The following is a 21454-nucleotide window of genomic DNA, read 5'->3' on the forward strand; positions in this document are numbered from 1 at the left end:
TTTAGAGTCGCCACTTTGAATTATTTAATTAATGGTGTTCCAAGTCACCAAATCTGGAATCCTAATTCAAGGAAGTTTGACTCTATTTATGATCTACAAATACAGAAGACCGGGTAAGGAATTCTGTTAACCGGGAGAAGGTGTGAGGCACTCCCGAATTTCGTGGTTTTAGCACGGTCACTTAACAAATTACACTCGGCTTAATTGTCTGGTTATTACATGTTTAAAACCTATACGTATTTCTACCTTTTGCCACTTTTAATTTAATATTTTGGCCATTTTAAGTTTTTATGGATTTATTTGAACAAGTTACGATGTCGTACATTTATTGTTTTGTACACATCGTAGATCGCACCACGTAAAACGCACCCGCAATTTATGACATATTTATTTTATTATTATTTAAAGCTCGGGTCAAGTCACGCGAACATGCACTTGAAATTGGGGTTACGTATCATGACTATGCCACGGGAACCGTACCCATAGCCATGATATATTATTAATCGCGCCTAAGAGCAACTACGAATGTTCATAACTTGAATTATTTAATTGTTTTTCCTAAGTTTGAGATTAATTGTGACAAGTCCGAACTATGGAATTCAGTTGTTGATACAAGGTGTATTGGGACTAATTGCCGATTCAAAGCATACGCCATTTATTTAGAGTACTAAAGGCTGGTCTTGAATTAAATCACTGAAAACTATATCAACGGGATGAATTTTGATGAATGAGTTGTAAAATCAACAAGCATTATATTGGGAAAGGTATTGCTTATGTAATCGGTAAAGGTGTCACGACCCGAAAATTCCACCTTCGGGACCGTGATGCCGCCTAACATTTCACTTGCTAGGCAATCCAACGTTAGAATAGTTTATTCATTTTTTTATAGTTCAAATTAAATGATAATAAAGAAACCGAAATAACTGAAATAAAATTTTAAAGTTTAGTGCTGAAAACCATAACAACTGAAATATCTAATACAACCCCGAATCTGGTATCACAAGTGCACGAGGTACTAGAAGTTATATAAATAGAGTCTGAAATAAATACAATTATTTCGAATGAAATGAACAGTAAAAGAGGAAAGAGACTTCAAGGTCTGCGGACGTCAGCAGATCTGCTTTAATTCTCCGAATGTGATAATCCGAGCTAGTGCACCTCACGTACAGCTGGGGCCAGTACCAAAATATGCACAAGAAGTGTATAATGTAGTAAGAGTACAACTGACCCGATGTACTCCGTCAGTGTCGAGCCTAACCTCGATGAGGTGGTGACGGGGCTATGACAGGACACTCACATAATTAAACATATACAAACATAGATATATGTACCAAACATTAAAAAATAGAGATTTAATATGTACAGTTAGGAAGGGACATGCAAAAGGGGGGACAAGATACGATAATTACAATAGGAATGACAACACAAGACAGTCAAATAAATCATCAACCAATAAAGACGGATAAACATACGGAAAAAAGATGGCACGATATCACCCATCGTGCTTTTACTCTCAATCTTACCATGAAATGATGACATAAGTAAAATGAATTTCATAATGCTAAGCATTGTCTTTCTCTACATAGGGCTAAGCACTGCCCTCATTACATTACATGAGACTAAGCACTGTCTCCATTATATTGCATGAGGCTAAGCATTGTCTCCACTATTGCATAAGGCTAAGCACTGCCTTTCTCTGCATAGGGCTAAGCACCGCCCTAATCTCATACAAGGCTAAGTGCTGCCTTGTCTCATTCTCGTATACGACAATGCATCACCCGTTCCCTCTATCAAACGATCAATATCAACGCATCCTTGCATTTCATGGGCTGAAACATTGCCACATTATCCGAAGGCGTCATAGTCTGAAGGCTTCATCCTCATAGCCCGAAAACATCATGTCATGGCCTGAGAATCTCTCAAAATTGCATATTATTATTCAAAGACGTCATAGTCTAGAGGAACCATCCTCGTGGCCCGAGTACACTATTTCATGACCTGCGAATCCCTTATCCTACGCTTCTTGGCCCAGGACATCATGGTCTAATGACATCATTCTCATCGTCCTAAAGACAAATCTCATGGTCCAAAGGGAATATGCATCATCATCCTCAACGTCTGAAAGACAACTCTCATGGTCCAAAGGGAATATGCATCATGTTTAAATTTCCTCAATAACTATATATATTCACGTGCATCGTGTTTTAAGTTTTGTAGATAACTTGGGTGGTAACCGTTCTACAAACAGAAGCAATTCTCGCACCGACTTCCGTTCACAATGTTCACATCCTTTGATTACCTCGAATGTAATCGATAACCAGCAATTGATCATTTTATCCCGTAACCGCTCAAACATTTGTCTTGTACATCCATAACGTTCAATTTCGTATTCATAGCTCCACTTGAAATTATACGCTACTTATGACACTATTGTATCCAGAGAAGACCCTTCTTCAAAATGTACGACCCTTTTTATAATAACTCCACCGACTCTGTTCACCATTGGATCCAGAACTACACACGACCTGATTTTCGTAACACAAGGGATATGTAGGTATCTCAGGAACCAGAGTTCGACTCTCATTTTTACTAAAATACCTCATCCTCATTCATTCGAAAAAAATTAGTCATCATTTGCTTTACCCGACAACTCTTTCATCATTCCCGATAAAGAGGGGCAGTTGTTAATACAAATATTTTCTATATATAAAATTGATTTTCTTGCATCTAAATTATTCAAATATTTATTAATTATCCCTTTTAATTATTTTGGGATAATTTAATCATCCAAATTTATTATTTGTACCTACATGCATGTTTTATAGCATCTTACTTTATTTTATATAATTACATTTGTATTTTTGTGCTATTTATATAATTTTGCAATAATAGCCTACACTTTACAATTAATTGCATTTTATCATTTTCTCTTGAGTTAAAATAACCTTTTATATTTTAATAATCTTTGATTATTATTTTAAAATACTTATTTGTGCAAATAATATTTTTTATATTTATTTATTTATTTTATTAATTTATTTTCTTTTATTTAAACTCTGTCCCAAATCAGGCCATTTTCGGACCAAATTAGTAGCCCAAACACCCCACACCTTAGCTCAATAACCCCCCAGCCCAAACCAAATGACCCTCTTTAAATGACTCGGTCGAGACCCATGAAACGACCCGCCCCGTCTATTCTTTAATCCTGGCGGCCCATGATCATCCCACCTCTTTTAATTAACCAAACCCCTGAAATCCTAACCCATTTCCCTTAATCTGCCGCCCCTAAACACTCTCAATCTTCCTCTTCTCTCTTCTGTGAAACCCTAGCAACTGCCTCCCTTAATCCTCTCTGATTCCGACCTTAATATGGAATCATTCTATGATTCTCTTACCTTATGTGCTCTGTCTCGTTGTTACTTATACGATTATGATATTACTTAGTACTTGCCTATTATTGGAAAGTACCAGGCTCTGAATCAAGGGAAACCAGCTTCGTTCGTTAAGATCTAGACGATATTTCATCTATATACGTTCATAGCAAGGCTATATGGGTTCGATTCACCAAGATCTTCAGCCAATATTTGATTCCTATCAAACTAGAGTTTGTTTGGTTTTTCTCCTAATCCGATTCAAAATTGATTTTGCATGCTATTATTTTCTTTATTGTGTTTGATTGACTGTTTTTCTTGTTTATTTATTTAAATTTAACTACTATATAAACCCCTCCTCTTATTCCCCCAAAAAGACCTCATTATTGTTATACTCTCACTCTCATTCACTCTATACTATTCTGAAACTCTTGATTTTGGCCGGCTAAAAGCCAAGGCCACCAGAATCCGCTCTATTGACCTTCCCAGTGCGAGCACTATTGAGGGATTGTCTGAAGCTCCTGTGAACTCTGACGCACTGGGGTTTAAGGTCCTGTTGTTCTCTCTTTGATACTGATATTCGAGTTATTACTGGACTTGATTTTCTCCTTCATTTTCTTGTTAAATCTGCAAACTGATGAGTGCTTAGACTTTTGCAATTCAATTCTCTCCCTATTTGTATTTATGCTTATGTTCATTTGTGTTACTTGAACTTTTTTGAACCAATATGACATTATGTTAACCTTGGCCTTGAAGTTCCTCTGTAACTCTGCATTTTTATCAGAATCTGTATAATTATATATATGTTCATCTTGTATATTCAATTGGTAAACTTCTGACTTTTGAGCCCATTTAGACTATCAAGCTTGTGTGTGCTCGAGTTTCAATATTGGATGATTGTTATGAGTTCTTTCTCATACTCAGCTTTGGTGTCTTGTACTAAAACTCCTATGGAATTAATGCCTGTCCAGAATTTGATTTAATGAATCTCTTCCTACTGAATCCTTTATGTGTAATTTACTATTTTCCCACAAATTGATCCCTGACCATGTGAATCACATGTTACAATACTTTCTTAATGTCTTGCCAAACATGTTTCTCTGCTATTTGTAACTCTGATGATTGTACTCCTCAACTTGTTAATCATGTACTCTTTAGCATTGCCTACGACTTCTAGGGTAAATTTCAATGTTTACCTTCTTCTCTTATGTATGGTCAACTGGCACAAGTCCTAATGTCTGCCTGTCTTGTTAGCCTAAAGATGATGTGTTCTTTTACCTACCATGAGTTCTTTGGAATCTTTGTGCCATGGCCAATGCTCAGCATGTTAAATCTAATGTTCAACTAAGTGATATGTTTGTCAAATTGTGCCCACTAGCATGTTGTTATGTTATTTTTAATCATATTCTCATTAGGCTCTCATGTTAAAGCCTTCATGTGAAGACTATACTCTAATTGCTTATTGTCTATGATTCTGCTAGACTGTCATCTAAAGTTCTTTAGGTTGGTTCTGAATCATGTATTACTCTTTGGAATGGTTTAGTATCCTATGATGGCCAATCCTTTCTCTATCAAACTTTGTTTCTAGAATTACAAAGCATAAACTTACCTCATATGTGTCTTATATGCTTTTCAATTCAGCATGATCCTGTTTATATGTCTTGGCTAGAGCTGTTGATGGCTACAACTCTAAGAACTAAGTGTTTAAGCTGTTCTATGAGTATTTTGTCACATGTATAGCTAAATTTGGCATCTATTTGGGTATCTAAGTTGTTTATTGGGCCTGTAATTGGGCCATGTGTATTGTTGGACCTGGGCACTAGATTCAGGTGCACTCTAGTTGTCTTGTGAGCCTGTGATTTGGGCCTGCTGTTTGTCCGGAGAGTAAGGCGATTGAAGGCATGGGGATATCCCTGGGTTACTTTTCTATTGGGCCTGTAATTGCTCTAGTGGGCTTGTATTTGTTTCAGTATGTATTTTGTCATCTATAAACATGTATTATTTCATTCTTGGGCCTGTAATAATTTGGAATAACGAACAATTGGGTATTAGTGAAATGGGGGGAACTGGGATATTTATTAGAAAACATGCCAATAGGATCCTATCTGTGTACATGCTATTCACTTAGAAAACATGAATTAAGGTTAAATGACTTGAAACGTTAGATAGCTTACCTATAGGATCTAAAATTAGACTTGTTGCACTTAGATGTTATGCCTATAGGAGTTCGATACAAACAACTGAAAATGCATGCTTGGGCTACTTCTTTAAATTATGTGACTCACCTAGATACCATGATTGTAGACTCTTAACTTGGGTAACCAAGCTGTTATTATCGCTATTCTCGTCTTCTTGTATTGCTGCTTAGACACCATGCCTAAAGGAATAAATAAAATAAGTGTATGTTCTCAATTACCTTATTTCTGGGATATTATTGTCTAGATATCATGCCTATAGGATGTTACTACTCATTTAGAAATCATGCATATAGGATAAAAGATGAACAACTATGCGCTTTCGATGTTCTCACTGCCCAGTCGCAAGTCGCCTAGAGATCATGCCTATAGGATCTTAATAGACCATGTATTAAAATCAGCAATTCGAAATAGTCTTCCCATAAACACTGCATGTAGGATTCTATGTCAACCCTTGAATCGATCAATCACATAGAAATCAAGTATATAGGTCTTGTCCATTCAATATGCTCTGATTTCAAATCTTTCCATTTACAGTCGCTTACTTAATAATTTGGAACACTGTTACCATGAGCTTATAACTGTTTGCGTGCATTTGTGTCTATGTGAGGAGGCCAATTTGAGCCCTTAATTGTATCTATGTGCAGTCCTAATTATTTTGATTGTGTGCCTATTTTTATCACTTTTGAGCATCCGAAGGGAAGTCTAGAACTACCAAAGTAGTAGGTCCAAAGCCTCCTGGACCATAGGCATGGGACGGGTAAGGCACACATAGGACATGCTTTAGAATTGAATTAGAATGCCTTTAGGTAAACAACTTTAAAATAGTAAATGGGTAGCAGTAGATGATAGTCTGTGCCCGCTGAATAATATGAGCAACCCTTACCTTTAAGGGAGTTGCGAAGTATTATTTATGTTGCACGGGATGATCCTTTAGGTTAAAAAACTTAGCCCCCCCTATAATTGATAACTATGCACCTATTTGTGCAAACTTAGGTCAAACTAGATATACCTTGTGACCCACGGAGGTTGTATCAATTATTTAGGACCCACTTCTTTCTCCTCAATAATTTTTTGAAATCCTTGTTATAATATGATTACGTAGGATAATTATAATTCAAATAATCCCCTCATAGCATAAAATTTGGCCGGGACCTATAGTTGTTGACCTCGAAGAGTACCTAACCCCTTCTATTTGAGGTCATTTGAGCCCTTACTTGATCTTTGGTGACATGGACTAGTTAAAATAGAGTTGTCTGCAAATAGGTGCCCTAACGCACCTCAAAATTGTGGCAACTCTTCTCTTTTAATACCTATTTAAAAGAGTTGTCACATGTCAAAACCTGCTTTTCCGATAAAACGGGGCACGACAGGTGTTACGAGTCATTAGCAGGTTTAGTAGAGTCTTGTAGATCAGTACGGAGACGTCTGTACTTATCTTCGAGAGGCTACAGAACTGTTAGAAAAACTCCACTTCATTAATTCCTTATCGTGCAAATTTGTTGACTTTGAAATATGAATCCTTGTCTTTCTATTCTCTCATAGATGGTGAGGGCACGCACTGCTGGATTCGAGATCAGACACCATCACCCCCTTCTAGAGCCGCGAGAGTCCGGGGTTGAGATAGAGGCCGAGGAGGGGCACGTGGTGCAGCTAGAGCACCCGCCCGAGCTGCGCTGAGGAGCCACTATTAGCTCCGATTGGGGAACCGACACCCGAGGTGCTTGTTGTCACCCCTGCACTTCAGGAGACCTTAGTACAGTTCTTGAGCATGTTTGGTACTCTAGCTCAGGCATGGTTTATTCCACTTGCACCAGCCACATCTCAAGCTAGTGGAGGAGCTCAGATTCCCGCGGCCCGTACCCAGAGCAGCGTGTTCATGCTGATCAAGTCCTAAATGTTATGTCAGCACAACATGTTATTCCAGTTCAGCCCGAGGCAGCGACTTCTGAGGAGGAGAAGCTTAGACTTGAAAAGTTCAAGAAGTATCATCCTCCGACTTACAGTGTCCTAGCTACAGAGGATGCATAAGGTTTTCTAGAGAAGTGCCACCGTATTCTCAGCACCATTGGTATTGTGGAGATGAGAGGGGTTGCTTTTACTACAATCCAACTATCAGGGGTAGCGAATTAGTGGTGGCGGGCTTACGAGGAGGGTACCCAGCCGATGCATCTTTACTCACATGTACTCAGTTTTCAGAGATGTTCTTGAGAGAGTTTGTTTCCCAGACCCTTCAGGATATATGACGCGCAGAGTATGCTATCAGATTCAGTGAGTGGTCCAGGCATGCACTGCCTTGGTTTTAACAGTCAGAGAGCGAGCCCGCCGATTCATCTAGGGGCTCAACTATAGTATTAGATTTAGCATGGCTCAAGAGTTGGAGCCAGATATCCCATATCAGCATGTGGTAGAGGTCGCGCGGAGGTTAGGGGTATACGGGGCCGTGAAAGAGAGGACAGGTAGGCCAAAAGGCCTCGAGGTACTAGAGGATTTAGTGATGGCCACGCTGCAGCTACAACCCATCATGGTAAAGGCTATGTGAGCTGTCCAGTTCATTCAGCACTTCCATCTTCTAGTGGTTCTCCGGCTACTCTGAGGTCTCAGGTTGCTCATTTTGCTCAGCCACTATCTAGTGCACCTCCTGCACTGGGTGCCTTCAGCGATCAGTCTAGCCGACCAGGCTAGGGCCAGTTTCAGCAGCCACGCCCATCGAGAGCTTTCTTTGAGTGTGGTGATACCCGACATACGGTGAAGGATTCCCCCAGACTCATGAGGGGTACACCTCCATAGGCTACTTAGGCTCCACGTATTCCACCAGGTCCATAGACTTCTCAGGTCGTGGTTGCTGCTCCAGTTGCCACTCCACCTACACAGCTAGCTAGGGGTGGAGGTCAAGCAGGTATGGGTCACCCTAGAGGGGAGGCCATGATAGATTCTATGCTTTTTTGGGTAGGACAGAGGTTGTCGCATCAGATGCGGTCATCACAGGTATTGTTTCGGTCTGTCATAGAGACGCATCAGTCTTATTTGATCTAGGATCCACTTACTCATATGTGTTATCTTACTCTGCTCCGTGTTTGGATATATCTTATGATTCTTTTAGTTCTCCTGTATATATGTCCATGCCTGTGGGAGATTCTATTATTGTGGACAGTGTGTATCGGTCGTGTTTAGTTGTTATTGGTGATTTTGAGACTAGAGTTGATCTATTGTTACTCGGTATAGTAGACTTTGATGTTATCTTGGGCATGGACTGGTTGTCGCCCTATCATGCTATTATGGATTCTCACACCAAGACTGTGACACTGGCTATGCCAGGTTTGTCGCGGTTAGAGTGGATGGGTACATTGGATTATATTCCTAGCAGGGTTTTGTCCTTCCTTAAGGTATAGCAAATAGTTGAGAAAGGATGTAAGGCATATCTAGCCTTTGTGAGGGATGTTAATGCTGATACTCCTAATGTTGAGTCAGTTCCGGTAGTGAGAGATTTCCCTTATGTGTTTCCAACAAACCTTCTGGGCATGCCGCCCGATAGAGATATTGATTTTGGTATTGACTTGTTGCTGGGCACTCATCCTATTTCTATTCCACCATATCATATGGCACTAGCGGAGTTGAAGGAGCAACTGTGGGAGTTGCTTGATAAGGGTTTCATCCGGCCTAGTATTTTATCGTGGGGTGCTCCAGTTCTGTTTGTGAAGAAGAAGGATGGTTTTATGCGGATGTGTATTGATTATAAAAAGCTGAACAAGGTTACACTGAAGAACAGGTACCCATTGCCGCACATTGATGACTTATTTGACTAGCTACAGGGTGCTAGAGTGTTCTCAAAGATTGATTTGAGGTCAGGGTATCATCAGTTGAAGGTTCGGTATCCGAATATTTTGAAGATTGCCCTCAAGACTCGGTATGGTCACTACGAGTTCCTTGTAATTTCATTTTGGCTGACCAACGCCCCAACAATATTTATGCACCTGATGAACAGTATATTCCAGCCATATCTTGATTCATTCATCATTGTGTTTATTGACGACATCTTGGTGTATCCCTATAGTTGTGAGGATCATGAGCATCATCTGAGGATCGTGCTTCAAAAATTTAGAGAGAAGAAGTTGTATGCAAAATTCTCAAGTTCTGGCTCGATTCAGTGGTGTTTTTGGGTTATGTGGTTTCGGGTGAGGGGATCAAGGTAGATTTGAAGAATATTGAGGCAGTTCAGAGTTGGCCAGGCCGTCTTCAACTATTGAGATTCGGAGTTTTCTTGGTTTGGCTGGATATTATCGCCGTTTTGTAGAGGTTTTCTCATCCATTACTGCACCTATGACCAGATTGACCCAGAAAGGTGCTTCTTTTAGATGGTCCCATGAGTGTGAGGTGAGCTTCAAAAGCTCAAGACTACTTTGACTACAACTCTAGTGTTGGTGTTGCCTATGGGTTACGTGTTGGGTTACCTTGACCAGATTCATGCGTCACATGTTGTCCTTGGCACGGTGTTGATTCAAGACGGTAAGGTGATTGCCTACGCATCTCGGCAACTAAAAATTCATGAGAAGAATTACCATGTCCGCGACTTGGAATTGGCAGCTATTGTTCATGTATTAAATATTTGGAGGCACTACTTATACGATATTCCATGTGAGGTCTATACCGACCACTGAAGTCTCCAGCATCTATTTAAGAATACAGATCTTAATTTGAGGCACCAGAGAGAGTTAGAGTTTCTTAAATACTATGATATCACTATTCTGTATTATCCCAAAAAGGCCAATGTGGTGGCCGATGCCTTGAGTGGAAAGGAGGAGTGTATGGGTAGTTTGGCATATCTACCGGCAGCTGAGAGGCCACTACCCATAGATGTTCAGGCCTTTGGCCAATCAGTTTCTTAGACTGGATGTTTCGGAGCCCAGTCGGGTTCTTGCTTGCATGGTTTCTCGGTATTCTTTATATGAGCACATCAAAGAATGTTAGTATGACGACACCCATTTGCTTTTCCTTAAGGACACGGTACAACACGGCGATATCAAGGAGGTTTCTATTGGAGATGACGGAGTGTTGCGGATATAGGTCCAGTTATGTGTGCCCAATGTAGATGGATTACGCGAGTTGATCCTTTAGGAGGCCCGTAGTTCGCGGTACTACATTCATCCGGGTGCTACTAAGATGTATCAGGAATTGAGACAACACTATTAGTAGAGAAGAATGAAGAAAGATATAGTGGAGTTTGTGGCTCGATGCCTAAATTGTCAGCAGGTAAAATATGAGCATCATAGGCATGGAGGTTTTCTTCAGAGACTTGAGATTCCCGAGTGGAAATGGGAACGTATTACCATGGACTTTGTTGTTGGGCTCCCACGAACTTTGAAGAAATTTGATGTTGTATGGGTGATAGTGGACAGGTTGACCAAGTCGGCTTATTTCATTCCGGTGGTGACTACCTATTCTTTAGAGCAGCTGGCTCAGATCAATATCCACGAGATTATTCGATTTCATGGTGTGCCGGTATCCACTATCTCTGATCGGGGCACGCAGTTTACACCGCACTTCTGGAGAGCCGTACAGTGTGAGTTAGGCACACAGTTGAGTTGAGTTCAACATTTCACCCACAGATGGACGGGCAATCCGAGCGCACCATTCAAATATTATAGGATATGCTTCGGGCCTATGTTATCGATTTCGGGGGTTCTTGGGATCAGATCTTGCTGCTTGCAGAGTTCTCCTACGACAATAGCTGCCAATCGAGTATTCAAATGGCTCCTTATGAGGCCCTATATGGGAGGCGGTGTCGTTCTCCAGTTGGTTAGTTTGATTCGGGTGAGGCTAGATTAATGGGCACAGATTTGGTTCGAGATGCCTTAGAGAAAGTCAATTTGATCTAGGATCGACTTCATATAACATAGTCTAGGCAGAAGAATTATGCCGATCGGAGAGTTTGTGATGTTGCATTCATGGTTGGAGAGAGGGTTTTGCTCCGGGTTTCACCCATGAAGGGTGTGATGAGGTTCGGGAAGAAGGACAGTTGAGCCCTAGATATATTGGTGCTTTTGATATCCTCGAAAGAGTGGGGGAGGTGGCCTACAAGCTTGCATTGCTACCTAGCTTATCTGCAGTTCACCTGGTGTTCCATTTTTCCATACCCCGGAAGTAACACGGTGATCCGTCCCATATTTTAGATTTCAGCTCAGTCCAATTGAACAAGGATTTGACTTATGTTGAGGAGCCGGTGGCCATCTTGGATAGACAGGTCCGAAAGTTGAGTTCAAAGAACTTTGCTTCAGTGAAGGTTCAATGGATGGGTCAACCAGTCGAGGAGGCGACCTGGGAGACCAAGCATGATATGCATAGCCGTTATCCTCACCTTTTAGCACTTCAGGTATGTCTCTGTACTCGTTCGAGGAAGAACGTTTATTTTAAGAGAGGGAGCATATAACGACTTGGCCGGTCATTTTATGTATTGTATCCCCGTTCCCCTATTTATTGCATCCTCTATGTTAAATTGTGGTTATGTGACTTTCCGCGATGGTTGGTTTGGTTTTGGGTGAGTTTCGGAGTGAATTGGGACACTTAGTCCTAAAGTTGGAAGCTTAAGTTGAAAGAGTTTATCAAAGTTTGACTTTTTTGTAGATGACTCCGGAATGAATTTTTGATGGTTCCGATAGCTCTGTATGGTGATTTTAGACTTAGGAGTATATCCGAATATTGATTTGGAGGTCCGTCGATCGTTTTGGCTTGAATTAGCGGAAGTTGAAAAGTTGAAGGTTTGGAAGGTTGAGAAATTTGACCGAGCGTTGACTTCATTGATATTGGATTTGAATTTTTGTTCAGGGAGTTGGAATAGGTCTTTCGTGTCATTTATGACTTGTGTGCAAAATTTGAGATTAATCGGAGTTAGTTTGATATGATTCGGCGTTAGTTTAGTAGTCGGAAGTTCATTAGTTTTATTAAGCTTAAATTGGGGTGCGATTCATAATTTTAATATTATTTGATGTGATCTGAGGATTCGACTAAGTTCGTATCATACTTTAGGATGTGTTGGTATGTTTGGATGGGGTCCCGGGGCCCCCAGGTGTGATTCAGATTGAATCCAGAATCATTTTGGCCTTAGAAGACTTTCTATGCCTGCCGAGTTTTGGTACAATCGCACATGCGATGGTATGGCCACAGGTACTGTACCGTAGAAGCGGCCTCTGAGCCGCATAAGTGAATTAGGGCATGGTGAACTCTATCCGAATGTGCAGAGGTTTATACGCAGGTGCACGTCCGCAGATGCAGATTTTCTTCCGTAGAAGCGCATTTTGGTCTATTGCCTTAGGACCACAGGTGCAGTCACGCGTCCGCAGAAGCGGAAGCGCAGGTGTGCGTTTTGTCCGTAGGAGTGAAAATCCCTAAGTTTAGTCGATGTCGCACCTACGATGTATTTTTCCGCAGGTGCGGAGTCGCAGAAGCGACCAGGCGTCCGTAAAAGCGGAATAACTAGGCAGAAAAGGGTTAGAGTCGAGGGTTTATTTCATTTTCCTCACTTTGAGTTAGAGAGCTCGATTTTTGAGGAGATTTTTAAGGATTGGATCGGGGTAAGTATTTTTTACTCGAATTTGCTTATTATTCATGGATCCATAATTGTTTTTATCAGTTAAATAGTGTTTTGAGTTGGAAAAATTACGAATTTTTGTTAAAACTTTCTAAATTATAAACTGAGGATTTGTAGGTCGATTTGAGGTCGGAATTGGATAATTTTAGTATGGTTGGACTCGTTATTGAATGTGTATTCGGATTTTGTAAGTTTGATCGGGTTCCGAGGTGCGATCCCGGGGTTGACCTTTTGAGTTGACTTTTTAATTTTCTTTAAAGGTTACTACTTTATTATCCGGAATAGTTTCATATAGTTTGTATTTATGGTATTAAGTTATTTTGGCTAGATTCGAGCCATCCAAAGTTGGATATTTACGGAAAAAGCTTACTATGGGATTGATTTGGCTTGTTTGAGGTAAGTATATTGCCTAACTTTGTGTGGGGAAACTACCCCTTAGGATTTGGGTTGATTGTGCTATTTGTGTTATGTAAAAGCTGTGTACGCAAGGTGACGAGTGGGTACACTGGCTATATGTGCATGTTATACCTTTCATTGTTAGCCTACCCTTACATGTGTTAATCTACCCTTACATGCTTTATTTGATATTGTTAATACTTGTTCCACCTCTTACTTGTTATTTTGCTCTTATATGCTTTAGTCGAAGTTATTGCCTTCCTTATTGTCTTGTTACTTCTTTAATTGTTGAATTACTTACTTGAAGTTGTTATTTCATGGAATATATTCTTGTTAAGTTATTGGTATTGAATTTGTAAAAGTCGTTATCACATTGAGGCGAAGTTGTTAATTGTTGCAGTATCTTTCTTGTTGAGCTATTCACTTTTATTTTGTAATTATTGAGATCTTGTTCATATTGTAGTTGAGTCGTGGGCTATATGTTGTGGAAACTTTGGTATTGATAATTTTTGGCAGGTTGTGGCATACGGGCACTTGTGGTGCGATTTGTTATTTTATTGTGATATTGATACACATACGGCTATAGGGTTAATGTGCATGTGGCGGCATAAGATGGGATTTATGTGTGTGTTGCTAGTTAGAAAATTATTTGAAGCAACGCGACGACATAAGGTGGGCTAAAGTGCGTGTAAGCGACGACATGAGGTTACGAGGTGGTACCTCGGTTGTGATTCTTGTTGTTATCTCTCGTTTACCTCACTTGTATTTGTCCGCATTATTTCCTTGATGTTCTTATTATGTGCTCCTTCCTTGTTTCCTTTATTGCTTTAAATTCAGTTGTAGCTTACCTTGTTGTATCGCTTTATTGCCATTATTTCCTCGTTTTCATTATTAGACTATACTATACTTGTTCCGCTTTTCTTATCCTAGTAGATGTCCTGACCTGGCCTTGTCACTACTCTACCGAGGTTAGGCTTGATACTTAATGGGTACCGTTATGGTGTACTCATACTACTCTTCTGCACACTTTTGTGCAGATCCAGGTACCTCGACTCAGGCTAGACATCAGTGAGTGGATCATTCAATTCGGAGAATTCAAGGTATACCTGCCCGGCGTTCACAGGTTTAGGAGTCACCCTCTGTCCTTATTTTGTTACTGTTTACTCTTTATCTAGACAGTGTTATACTAGGGACTTTACAGTACTTTCCTGTAGAGCTTATGACTCAGTTCCATCATATTTTAGGAGTTATTGTCAGCTGTACTGTTGAGTTCTATTATGATAGTTTAGATGGTTTAAATTTGAAGTTTTATTGTTATTTCCGCCATCTCTCTATGCATGATAGACTTACCTAATTTTAGAGATTAAGTGCCATCACGACATCTTAAGGTGGGAAATTGGGATCGTAACAATATATGTGAAATCTGAAGGAAGTTATCGAAAATTTGGAACGTATAAAACCTTATTCTCTTCAAATTGGATATACTTCTTGTAAGAAGAAAAAAATCACATGTTAAGATATGGAAATCTATTTGAAGGTTGGTTAAGTGGCTCTTTAGGGTTCAATTCCTACCCGTTGGCGGTCACCAAAGTGTACTTTAAATTCACTAGTACAAATACTCGTAATAATGCATGCAGAAGACTTCCTTTTTCCAAAAAATATCCAATTCGGGTTAGCTCGTTTGATCATAGTGGGATTTGAGTAGTACTACACTTTTAATTGAAAAAGTGGCAAAACAAACTAAGAAGATCACATAACTAAATGGTGACAAGTTGTTATATGATTCATTGAAGATATAGATTTTCAAGAAGAAGGGAAACTCAAATTAGACTTGGGAAAGGAGAACATTATACAAATAGATACAAGATAAAAATTTGATGATGTTTGATTAAGATGAAAAAAGGTAAATTTGGCTTCATATACTACTATAACATTATACAAACTATTTTTTTTGTTGTTGGTAGAAATGGAACTCATATTATTTTGATCTACTAGTATTATTCTTCTTCCTAGATTGTAGTGAATATGCATATTTTATTATAAGGAGTTAAGGTATATTTTACACTTGTCACGGAACCGTTTTCTGGAGTAGAACTGGCGTTTCAATTCGAACTTAAACTGTTCCCAACTCTTGATGGAGCAAGTTCCCTTTTCCATATCGGCTTTCTTCCTTCTCCACCACAGCATAGCGGTCTCAGCAAGATACATCGTCGCTGCCCGGATCTTGGCAGCCTCATCAACGATGCCAAAGTGTTCAAAGTAGTCTTTCATTTTCTAGATGAAGTTCTCTACTTCTTGAGCGTCTGGTTAGCCCCTTAGGTCTCACACCTAATTTTTCTTCCAAGTAAGTATACCTACAACAACAACAACAACCCAGTATAATCCCACTAGTGAGGTATGGGGATGGTAGTGTGTACGCAGACCTTACCCCTACCCTAGGATAGAGAGGCTGTTTCCGATAGACCCTCGGCTCCCTCCCTCCAAGAACTCTCCACCTTGCTCTTGGGGTGACTCGAACTCACAACCTATTGGTTGAAAGTGGAGGGTGCTTACCACCAGAGCAATCCCTCTGGTCTAAACTAAAGTAAGTATACCTAATTCTCATGTAAAAGTGAAAAGCGTCAAGGAATGACTAAAAAGCCATTTGTGTTGTACCATTCGGGACCCCGTGCAGTCATGCACACATTTGTTTATGCTCTTTCTTCTCTATCATCAATCATTCAAACACTCAAGATACTTTTAACTTTTATCTCTTTCTTAACTACATTTGAAAATGTGAATTTAATATGACTATCTTTTTGTTCTATTTTAATGTCCTTATGCACTTAATACTAAGAAAAATTTCTTTCCAAAAGAGAAAATGAAAAGAAACAATATTGTTGCATAAGAAGTGTTGGTAGAATCATTGAGGTCACACTTTAATATTATATGCAACTAATATGTTTTAGAATTTTCCATTTTGATGAATTAGATATTATTAGTAACTAAAAAAAGAAAAACGTGCAACTTTGACCTGTTGGTCGACAACATAAATTTCCATCCTGGTGAGGTTTCAATTTCCAACCTTGTAATCCTCTCATGTATCTAAGCACACACACATTTTGTTGAACATGGGGGCTGCACATTTACATTTTGGGTATAAAAAATATAATTTAAGAGGAAAAATGCTGATCCTAAGAAAAGTAAGATTGAGCATCCTATTTGTGTTTGTACAATAATACACGTTGAAGCTCTTATTGTAAAATGTAAGCAATCCATTGAGGCGGCTTATATATAAAAGGTAAAATTCAATTTAGAAAAGAGAAAATATTAGTAAAGTGTAGTCTCAATCTCAAATTAAATTACTAAGAACAGAATTTAGCAAGGATTAGAATGTATCACCTAGAGTTAAAAGTGAAGATACGAGGGTTCACTAGTTATGCTTTGATCTTGTTAAATTAATTTTTCTTTTCGGGATGAAAATATTATACAGATTACTAAGCTAGCGTTTGGCCATAGATTCCCAAATTTGTTTTGAAAAATCTGATTTGGGTGAAGTTTGGTTTGAAGATGAAAATGTGTTTGGACATGATTTTTCAAAACATATTTCACTTTTTATTTGAAAAAACATGAAACATGACTTATACCCACAAGGTCTAAAAACTATCACAAATACCCAATAGTATCATTATCACAACCATAGTCCTGAACATAAATAAGTTTGGTACAAAATTATTATTTTTATAATGAACTATATAAATCATTAATTATAGTGAAATCCCATTAGAGAATTACGACTCCTAATTAAGAAGAAAAAGTTAACTGATATGAGTGTTCATAAAGCCATTTAGCCTATAAATCAGAAGCAAAAGTAAGATGCACAAAGGATTGAACTGATAAGGGAGCATATTCATCAAATATTTAGTTGGTCGTAATAAATGTGAGCTCTTTTATAAATTATAAAAGTTTGGGGTAATATTTAAAAAAATTTAAAAATGTAAAGGTCAAGTTTTGGCCCAAAATCAGCCATTGAGGTGATTTTGGGATTTTGGATTTAGGATTTGAGATTTTGTCAAAATGTGGGCAAAATCTATGGTCAAATATGTATTTGCCAAATAAATCCCAAATTTATTTTGGCAAAACTTATGGCCAAACGGATACGGATCCTAAGTATCTTTTGATAAAGATCCAAACCAAATATCTAGATAAAACTTGTGAAAATAATAAAGCAATTATTGAGCGGCAAAATGGTAAAAGTGGACCCCATTTAACTTTTTGCATAATTGAATATAAAATTCAAGAAACAAAACAATTTAATGATTGTGGAAATAAAAGTATGTGATATATGGACAATTACTTTTCCACAAACTAAAAAGCAAAAGCACACATTGATCAAGTGCATGCAATCACCACAGTTTAGTAATCTTTAGAAAATGATGATATTCTTAACTCAAATTTAGTTTTGTTTCCTTTAATCTTGCACTATATATATATGGCATAAACTTCAGTTGATGCTAGATCACTTGACTTTATATATATCCAAGAAAATTTAGGTCACTTTCACATATGTAGCTATCATCTTCACCTTTCTCTTCTTCTATGACAACTACATGTGGCTCATGCACAGAACTCTAGAATTCCTACAGCTTTTTATTGTTAAATTTCCTTTGCTTAACAAGATTGGTTTTCTCTAGTAAGTAGTAGACTACTGTTTTCTTCCTTGGGGTGTAAAGTTCTAAGCTTTTGAACCACTCCCTTTTATTTTCTTTTGTTTCTCACTGTTTTCATTTCATAATATGCTTTCTTGCCTCCTTTGTTTTGGTATCTTTTCAGCTTCTCCTACAAATGATCTTTTCCAATTCAAAATTTGAACTCCTCTTTTGCAACCCTTTTTCTTTTCCTTCTCAAGCAAGAGCCCTTCACAGTATGAATTCTTGAATTCCAAATCTCCTGAGGCTCTCTTGAGTTCTTGAACATGGGATTTGTAGAAACAGATAAAATTATCTTCTTTTCTTATTATTGGTAAGTTTTCAGCCTCTTGAATTCCAATTCTTGGAGGCCCTTTTGGATTCTTGAGCTAGTAAAAAGTTTTAAAACAGAGGATCATGGTGTTTTTGGAATGAAATATTGGTTTTGGATTTTAAGTTTCTCTTTTCTTGTTTTCAGCAAGTTCTTGATTCTTGACTAAGAGTGAAAAAGAGTGAAGGATCATGGGAATTATTGGTATGAAAGATGGTATTTGGATTTCGATGATTTTGGGGTTTATGGTATTAGGAAAAGTGTATGGAATTGGAGCAAACTGGGGAACACAAGCAACACATCCTTTGCCACCAAACATAGTAGTGAAGCTGCTCAAGGACAATGGAATTCAGAAAGTGAAGCTGTTTGATGCAGATTCAGATATCTTTAAAGCACTCAGTGGCTCTGGAATTGAAGTCATGGTTGGAATCCCAAATGAAATGCTTTATAGTTTAGCTAACAGTTTGGGTGCTGCTGAGAAATGGGTTGAGAAGAATATCTCTTCATTTGTCTCTTCCAACAGTGTTGATATCAAGTGAGTTTCTTCTTATTATTGTTGGCCCATTAGGTTATTTTTACTATCTATGTACATAACTTAAATCCTTAAGGCGTGTCTCAAACTTAATTAGAAGATTATTGTATGTTGAAAGTTGGATTAGTTAGATTTTGCATTTTGTCTGAAATTGAAAAGAATTAAGTATGTAGGTAACTTTGTCAAACAGGCAAATGAGGTAGGTAGTTGTCACTTTTCTGATAGATTTGACAAGTAAATTTATGTATCTTTATTGATTTGTTCTTTTCTAGTTACACTTATCGTTAACTTATTCATTTGAGTCTTGTAGATATCGACTTAATTGCTTTAAAAGAATTGTATTTGGCTTATATACTTTTTCTTGATTTTCAACTTTTTTGTGAAGTATTATTTACGATTAGTTAACTACAAGGTGCATATTATCTGTAATTTAATTACTCTGTTTCATTCTTGTATAATCTTTGTATAAAAGTGGTATTTTTTTCATGTCTCGCAACGTAAGTAAATCCAAATTTATATCCAAAGAACATAGCATGTTCTCTTCTCTGCAAAAACCCGTTCTAGAAAGGAATTCATTTTCAGTAATAGCTGTGTGTTGTTGGTAGGAGTTGCTTCTTATTTTATTATCAACAGGTGGACATTTAATTTAATAATATGAATGAATAAGATATCAAGTTGATGGTCTACACTTGTGTTTCAACAAATTAGAATGTTCTTATAGACCTGATGTTAGATGAATTCTTGAAACCTCATTCCTCCATCTCCCCCAAGTTAAGAAAAAGAAATTAGATATTACCATGACTTGTTGTTGCATTCGAAATTTCGTCATGGACTCATAGTCAAGTTGCAGGCATTTAAAAAGAAATAGGTCATAAGGGAATCCTGAGAGAGCCGATTACTCCAACTATCGTTCATGTATGATCTTAGCCAAACTACAAAGAGGTTGGCTCAAAGACTAGTCAGCAATAGCAGTTTTGCTAAATAAAGTTCTTTTCTGTCCAGATATGTTGCAGTTGGAAATGAACCATTTCTATCTCAGTTTAATGGAACATTTCTGCCAACAACATTCCCAGCTCTTCAAAACATCCAGGCAGCCCTCATAAAAGCCGGTCTTGGCAATCGGGTGAAAGTCACTATTCCTCTCAATGCCGATGTATACGAGAGTTCAAGTGAAAAACCTTCAACAGGTGACTTCAGGCAAGACATTCGTGATCTCATGGTGAACATTGTCAAGTTCTTGAATGACAATGGTGGTGCATTTACTGTCAATATCTATCCTTTTATAAGTCTCTACAATGACCCCAACTTTCCTGCTGATTATGCTTTCTTCGACGGATATTCAAACGCCATCGATGACAATGGGAAAATTTACAACAACGTGTTCGATGCAAACCATGATACCCTGCTTTGGGCGTTGCAGAAAAATGGATACCCAAATATGTCAATCATAATAGGGGAAGTCGGATGGCCAACAGATGGAGACAATAATGCAAACTTAAAGGCTGCCCAGAGATTCAACCAAGGATTCATGACTCACATTTCGGGTGGAAAGGGGACACCAATGAGACCTGGCCCTATAGATGCTTATCTGTTCAGCCTGATCGACGAGGACGCGAAAAGCATCCAGCCTGGTAGCTTTGAACGCCATTGGGGAATATTTTACTTCGATGGTACGCCTAAATACAATCTTTCCCTGGGTGCAAACAGTGGAGGTTTAGTACCAGCAAGCGGTGTTCATTACCTGGCTCGCCAGTGGTGCGTGCTGTCGCCCTCGGCCAGTCTTGATGATCCACAGCTAGCTGATAGTGTGGGCTATGCATGTTCCCATGCTGATTGCACCAGCCTCGGACATGGAACATCATGCGCGGATCTGGATACTCGTGGTAACATTTCATATGCATTCAACAGTTACTATCAGGAAAACGACCAGCTACCTACTGCCTGCAAGTTTCCGAACCTTTCCATGGTCACAAACACAGATCCATCACCACCGGGTGGAACCTGTAAATTCAAAATAATGATCCAAGCGAGTAGTCCTAAAAGCCTTAAGAGTAATGCATTTACTTCTAAGCCTGTCAATGTGATGCTTCTGGTTATAGTTTCTTTGTTGAGTGTTTTGTAGAACTTCTTGAGTTATTTATATATTCCTGTCATTTTTGTGTTGAAATTGCCACCATAGATTTGTTCTAAAACCTACTTAAAATTGTCTGTAACAATCTCTCAGAGGAAACCGCGGCTTTCACAAAGTGTGAACCTTCTGATTTCCTAACAATTCTAAGCAGACAGGTTTTTAACATTTTCATAATGCACAACGATATATCCTACTAATCCTAATGTGAAGATGGAATGATAAAAGTAGTTGTATGACTGTTTTCTT

General features: G+C 38.6%; 1 protein-coding gene across 2 annotated transcripts; it reads left to right on the plus strand.

Annotated features, from left to right (window-relative positions):
• The first annotated feature begins 17927 nt into the window (after positions 1–17927).
• LOC104096467 (glucan endo-1,3-beta-glucosidase 5-like) lies at positions 17928–21244 on the plus strand. Of its 2 annotated transcripts, none has more exons than XM_009602837.4 (3): positions 17928–18548; positions 18693–19080; positions 20080–21244. In XM_009602837.4, the coding sequence occupies exons 2-3, from the start codon at positions 18737–18739 to the stop codon at positions 21197–21199; spliced, it is 1464 nt and encodes a 487-aa protein (XP_009601132.1). In that variant the 5' UTR covers positions 17928–18548; positions 18693–18736; the 3' UTR covers positions 21200–21244. The 2 variants fall into 2 exon arrangements, with proteins under 2 accessions (XP_009601132.1, XP_009601133.1); XM_009602838.4 differs by having other exon boundaries at positions 17928–18219.
• Positions 21245–21454: the final 210 nt, after the last annotated feature.

The sequence above is a fragment of the Nicotiana tomentosiformis genome, chromosome 8 (assembly GCF_000390325.3).
Source record: "Nicotiana tomentosiformis chromosome 8, ASM39032v3, whole genome shotgun sequence".
NCBI classification, from domain to species: Eukaryota; Viridiplantae; Streptophyta; class Magnoliopsida; order Solanales; family Solanaceae; genus Nicotiana; species Nicotiana tomentosiformis.